At 36.7% G+C, this 6,138-nt stretch overlaps 3 protein-coding genes across 3 annotated transcripts; 1 reads left to right on the top strand and 2 right to left on the bottom strand.

Annotated features, from left to right (window-relative positions):
* Positions 1–2,313: 2,313 nt before the first annotated feature.
* On the bottom strand, positions 2,314–3,298 carry LOC128860525 (39S ribosomal protein L46, mitochondrial). The gene has a single exon (XM_054098110.1). It carries the CDS (start codon positions 3,194–3,196, stop codon positions 2,375–2,377), a length of 822 nt encoding a protein of 273 aa, XP_053954085.1. The 5' UTR covers positions 3,197–3,298; the 3' UTR covers positions 2,314–2,374.
* A 92-nt stretch (positions 3,299–3,390) lies between these two features.
* LOC128860523 (DNA polymerase delta subunit 2) lies at positions 3,391–4,824 on the top strand. Its single transcript, XM_054098109.1, has one exon. It carries the CDS (start codon positions 3,497–3,499, stop codon positions 4,784–4,786), a length of 1,290 nt encoding a protein of 429 aa, XP_053954084.1. The 5' UTR covers positions 3,391–3,496; the 3' UTR covers positions 4,787–4,824.
* LOC128860526 (U6 snRNA-associated Sm-like protein LSm8) lies at positions 4,814–5,260 on the bottom strand. The gene has a single exon (XM_054098111.1). It carries the CDS (start codon positions 5,146–5,148, stop codon positions 4,858–4,860), a length of 291 nt encoding a protein of 96 aa, XP_053954086.1. The 5' UTR covers positions 5,149–5,260; the 3' UTR covers positions 4,814–4,857.
* Between the last annotated feature and the right edge of the window lie 878 nt (positions 5,261–6,138).

The raw sequence follows: 6,138 nt of genomic DNA, 5'->3' as shown, positions 1-6,138 counted from the left end.
TTGTTTCACAAATGGAGGGACCTACAGTTTCAAGCCGACCCCGAACGGCAGATATTTTTATGAGGAGCTTTTTCATGGCAGAAATACACTCGGAGATTTGCCATTGTCTGCCGAGGGGCGACCGCTATTAGAAAAATGTTATTATGGTGAGCGGTGAGGAGGGGGGCCTACAGTCTTTTATGAATGGCTTTTTCATGGTTGAAATATACTCGGATTTCTTCGGGTCGTCCCGAATAATAGTCACGTATAAGCCATTTGGGTTTGGTTACAAGCACATACGTATTTTTTATTTATTTTTTACTGTAGGTGGCGTCTTCCTAAAACAGTTTGTTTATTTGTTTATATAAATAGTACATAGTAAGACTGAGGTCTTTTAATAGTACTTCAACAATATATATAATATAACTGGAATATTTTTAACATACAAGTTTCTTAATCTAAATTTTACACCAGTTCATTTACAAATCAATCCAATATGTTTAACTTAACTATACTAATAAAAAGAAAAGAAGCAGTAGGAAAAGAAAAGAAGGATTTAGAAAAGAAAAAGCAAAAGTAGTAATTAGAGAATGTAGAGAGAATCGAATGCCCTAATTTAATGCAATCAAACACTTTTAAAGTAATTATAGACTTGTGCCTTGAAGTTAAATCTGTTAAGTCCAGCCTTCACAGTGTCGGGTAATGTGTTCCACACTTTAACAGCGTTAATGAAAAATAATCTGGATGATGCTAGGTAATTAAATTTTGGAACGATGAATTTGTTGTGTCTGCGAGACCTTACTGGTATCAACTTCTCTGTCAGATATGAGATATGGAGGAGACTTGAATAATGTAAGTTTGTACAAAAATATGCAATTTCCTTGATCGCCAGGCAGAGACATGGTCATATTTATCAATCCCATATACATACCACGTGGCGTTATTAAAGGCCACATTAAGTTTATGGCAAGATGTGGAGTCGAATCTGCTGTATACCACCTCAGAGTAGGTAATAAGAGGCATAATTAGCTGGAGAACTAATTTGCGCCTCGTTTTTTCTGGTGTGAATGTTGCAGAGACTCTCAGCTTACGCAATGTAGCATAAATATTCCCCACAACCCTATTTATATGGTCAGCACAGGTAAGTTTCGTGTTAAAATTTTTTACCTTAACCATAAAGGTAAGGGAACTTGTACCTATCCACAATTTAGGGATATTGTCAACAGGCACCACACTAGTACATATAGGTAAGACATATGACTTTGACGCGTTCAAACATAAAGAGTTTTCATTAGCCCATACAGAAATAGCAGACAAATCACTGTTTATTTTGAAACATAAATCTTCAACGAGACCAATCCGACTGGACAAGTACAGTTGTATATCATCAGTATACGCATGGACATTCACGTACTGACAAACGGTAAAAACATCATTGACAAAAAGACTGAATAGAAGTGGACCAAGGATAGACCCTTGCGGAACACCAGTGTATACGTATCTAGACTGGGATGTTGATTTACTGGTATTGACCTTCTGCGTTCTGTCTCCAAGGTAGCTGGCCATGAGCTTCACCGCACTGTCTTTGAAGCCGAAATAGTGTTTAAGCTTCAAACATAACAATTCTTTAGAAAAATCAAGTAAACAAAGTAGAGTCAAGTCTCCGTTGTCAAAACTAATTCTAATATCATCTAGTATTTTAACCATTGCAGTCGAACAACTGTGACTTTGTTTGAAGCCAGATTGTAGTGGATAGAGTAGACGATTGTTCTGTACAAATGATGAAATTTGCGTGGCTATCAAGTTCTCGCAAACTTTGGAAAATGTGGGGAGTATACTGATAGGTCTATAGTCACCAGCGTAAATAGCATTTGTCTTTTTTGCGACTGCTAGGAAACATGAACTAGTCAAGCAATGGTTTATTATATGGGTAAGGGGTCCTATTATATGTATATTGGATGACTATACGGACGAATTTTATTTTGTGTTTTAACTTTTCATACTTTAGCAGATTTAGTTTCTTAGAAGTAGGGTAGTGCAAAATGGACTCGAGCTATTCCTTTTGAATATTTAATTGATAAAAATCGAAAACTTTCACAGCACCACAATCCCCTTAACTACATATGTTCTCATCAAAATTTGCTCCTTGAATTATGAAATTTTTGGATTTAACTTAATTATACCTATTACCACGAATGGGTCATTCTATTATTCTTGACCTGACACCACAGACAAGTATGTATGTATTAACTAGTAAATCCAACTTTCTCTTGGAAAAAAAATACTCTTAATTTAATAAAACAAATAAAATGTAGAAATATAAAAAAACTAGTGTTCAATTAAAGTGAAATTTATTTGTTTGTGTTAAAAACTTAGCATATTCTGCATATGTATGTTACAGGAGAAACTTTCGTATGCTTTCAGTATAATCAGTATTTTTAAGTTTTTCTTCCAAAACTGGCTTAGTTAGCCATTCGTACTTTTTTGCAATTGCCTTGTCTATATCACCACCACGCAGATAAGCTCGGTAAAAGAAAACTTTAGCACCAGCGCTCCTTTTTCGCATATCAACAGGATATTTATACTTGTAAAATCCACAAGGCGCGTTACTGTAAAAATTAACTTGCAACTGCGTACCACATTTCTCACGTAGCACACGTTCAGCAGCCTGTCGCATTGTCTCACCATCATGACGAAGCCCTTGAGGAAGCATCCGGTGTGCTTTTGTGTTTAATACTTCCTCGATAACTAGATATAAAGTTTCCTCTAAACAACGGTCAGTAGAGGTAGTTGTGTTTGCTACGTCATCTGACGTAGTACGAAGTGCTCTTTGAAAGTTTTTCAACTCTTCTGAATAAGCATCTTTTAGATCTTGTGCTGTCATTTTGGAAGAGCTATCATCGAGGTCCACCTCCATTTCCCCTTTTTTTATTAATTCACTTTGAATTTGGTCACGTTCATGTTTCAGTTCATAGTCCGATTTTAAGCTGTTCTCAAATTCTACGCGCCACAGGTGCTCCTGAAATTCCCGTTCTAAATTGGTTAAACTTTTAGACACGATAGGTAAACGTTCCACCAGAACGGATGCGTACAAGTCCCAATTTTCTGTAGATTCAGTTGTAGAACTCGACGACATTGGAAGCACTGTGCCCCTTGGATTACTTTTAAGCAATCTGATGGGGGTGAATGGGGCAAGTTTTGTTATTTTCCGGAACATTTGGGTTTGACTAATTAACAATACTTTTTACTAAAGCACTTAATAAGTCGTCTCAACACTTTTTCCTTAGCCTTGCTCATGAGCCTTGCTACAATGCCATGTTATGTGACAAGACATCATCAGCTGTTTTCAACAATTCAGTAGAAAGGTGAATTGCAAACAAAAAGAAGAAGAACAATTTTCCCGGGCAAATACTACAAGCAATTCTCCTATGAATTATCTTTTTGCACACTTTCGAGTTTAGTTTAAGTAATACATTTTCGTGATATAAATAATCAATTTATTCTATTATTACTAATAATGGGATCCCGCAGCAAGACGGAGTACGAAGACTTCTCCAGTAAATATCGTGTGTCTTCTTTTGATTACAACAAACAGTATTCGCACTTTTATGCTCATCGTTTAAGAGAGATGACATCTCTCCTCCTGACTCGTGTGGAGGAACAGTGGGGCAGTAGTCACTCCGTAAAAAAACTTTGCGAGTTACGGGAGGACCAAACCGAGCAATGCATAATTATCGGTACGATTTACAAACATCAAAACCACAAACCAAGCATATTACGCGAAATTTCCGAAGAAAATCAACTAGCTCCTCAGCCGCCTCGTAAATATTATGCTGATCTTGAAGATAAAATAATTCTTGAAGATGAACTTCAACGTGTTCGGCTATGCGGTAAAGTGGATGGTCGCTATTTAGCATCAGGCGTCGCGTGCGCTGTTTTGGGATGCATTGAGGAAGATGGTCGTTTCGTTGTTAAAAGAATTTTATTTTATGAAGCAGGTCCGCAGAAACCTATGCGCAATTATTGTCAAGGCAGAAAACTAGTTCTTATATCGGGTATAGACTACTCCCAAGTACATAATTATGTCGATTCTTTGAATCTGTTCCAACACTGGTTATGTGGCAATGTATCTGGGAATTCATGCACTGGAATAACTCGTGTAATTATAGCGGGAAATTCCGCACGGACGTCGTCAGAAGAACAGCAAACTACATCTTTACAAGCTCGAAGCACAGAAAATAGTGGAGCCGTAGCAGCGCTGCGCACATTAGACAGTTGGTTTGCTTGTTGGTCGAAAAGTGTATTCATCGATTTAATGCCAGGGGCACACGATCCAGCCAACTTTATGCTACCCCAACAGCCGTTCCACAAATTTATGTATCCCGAATCATCTCAAAATGCCTCTTTTCGCAGTGTTTCCAATCCATATGCTTGTGCTTTAGACAGCATTCAAATAGTGGGATGCTCGGGACAGAATGTACACGATCTTATAAGATGTACAATGATTGAGCAACCATTGGAGGCACTACGAAGCACTCTAGTTTGGGGGCATATAGCTCCGACGGCGCCCGACACTCTTGCTTGCTATCCATTTGTTAATAGTGATCCGTTTATTTTGTATGAGTGTCCCCATATATATTTCGCAGGAAACTGCGACACATTTCAAACGGACTTACATAAAGGTCCCAAAGGACAAATAACAAGATTGATTTGCATTCCAAGCTTTTGCAAAACTCAAAGCATTGCCGTAGTCAATTTGGACTCCCTTGATTGTAAGGAAATTAAATTTAATATAGATTCTGAATAAAAAATAATGAAATAAAACACTTATAGCTTCATACTCCATCCATTTGTTTATTCTTTTGTAAAATTAATGACCTAATGTACTACTGGACCTAGAGGCTCCCCACGAATATTACCTAAGTCAAGACGTGCATCAATCTGATCATCGATTAGTCCAATCACTGCGATATTATCTCCGCGTATAATATGTAATCCTAGAACTATCTGTTCGATTCCCGATGTTGTGGAAAAGACTCGCTCATGGGACTCGTCCAGTATCACATTTATTGTTTGATCGAATCCTTTAAGCGTGCCAATAAAATTGCGTCCATCCGCAGTTATTATAGACACTGTATGATTTATATAGGCTTCCAAGCCTGATGCCATTTTAAGATTTGAAGTTTCCTTGAAATTCTAAAGATTGTCGACAATTTTACCAAGATTCTACGGAAACGTATTGTAAACAAGAGCAAAAGAAAACTATATATAATTCTTCTTCATGTAACCAAATCAAAGTTACAATAAGTGAATAAAAAAAGTTGTGTTCGATAACAAAATTAGCTATCATCAGCCATCAATCCAAATAAAGAATGTGAGCGAAAATTCTCTCCCAAAAAAAAGCCGGAATGTTTATCCATCACCTACGAAAACTGGTAGAAGAACACATATTAACTTTTTTGCGTTGTCCAAAAGGATAACCGTAAATATACTTTCTATAATTTTATTGTTGATAAATTTTCCTTTTTATCGTTTCTGATTATAAACTGCAAATTTGCTTTCACATGCTTATAATACGTTCACATATAAGTAGATTATTTACTTTTTCGTGCTTAACTCCCAATCCATAATTAAAAAGCGAGATTACCCATACAAAATTTCTCTCTCGAAATATGAGATTATAAAATAATCTTATATAATATTATAACCATACGGGTAGATTAATTTTGTGGATGTATTGCTAATTACTGCATATGTACTTTTGAACGTACTTTTAACCAGCACCTACCGCTATCGTTAATTGTGAACTGTTCTATGTTCTCATGGCGCATTTTACACTGATTCAAAATGAAGACACATCTTAGAGTAGGGTAGAGACGACGGACATGTTCCCGTTGCGCTGCATGTTCACCGTCTGTGACATGTTGGCGAGCATTTTAGCCACAAATCAAAATATTCTGATTTCCAGCGAGCGGCTATCTAATTTTGTCTTGCTGCTTGAAGTGTGCAAATCGATGGAAATATGAGCTTGAGCAGGAAATTAGTAGTGCCTAAAAAACGAGCTAGTATTATGGCAAATAAGAAATGGAAAATATAAAAAACGCAATTGGATTAAAGTGCTTTAGTGCAGAAATAATTACTGAAAATGTTTCTACTCTT

The sequence above is a fragment of the Anastrepha ludens genome, chromosome 4 (genome assembly GCF_028408465.1).
Source record: "Anastrepha ludens isolate Willacy chromosome 4, idAnaLude1.1, whole genome shotgun sequence".
In the NCBI taxonomy this organism is placed as follows: Eukaryota; Metazoa; Arthropoda; class Insecta; order Diptera; family Tephritidae; genus Anastrepha; species Anastrepha ludens.
The sequence above is the reverse complement of the archived record's forward strand: the minus strand, read 5'-3'. Positions and strand labels throughout refer to the sequence as shown.

What these genes read in the sequence shown, in the direction of transcription:
- LOC128860525 (XM_054098110.1), bottom strand. Translation starts at nt 3,196, where the DNA reads ATGTTCCGGAAAATAACAAAACTTGCCCCATTCACCCCCATCAGATTG.
- LOC128860523 (XM_054098109.1), top strand. Translation starts at nt 3,497, where the DNA reads ATGGGATCCCGCAGCAAGACGGAGTACGAAGACTTCTCCAGTAAATAT.
- LOC128860526 (XM_054098111.1), bottom strand. Translation starts at nt 5,148, where the DNA reads ATGGCATCAGGCTTGGAAGCCTATATAAATCATACAGTGTCTATAATA.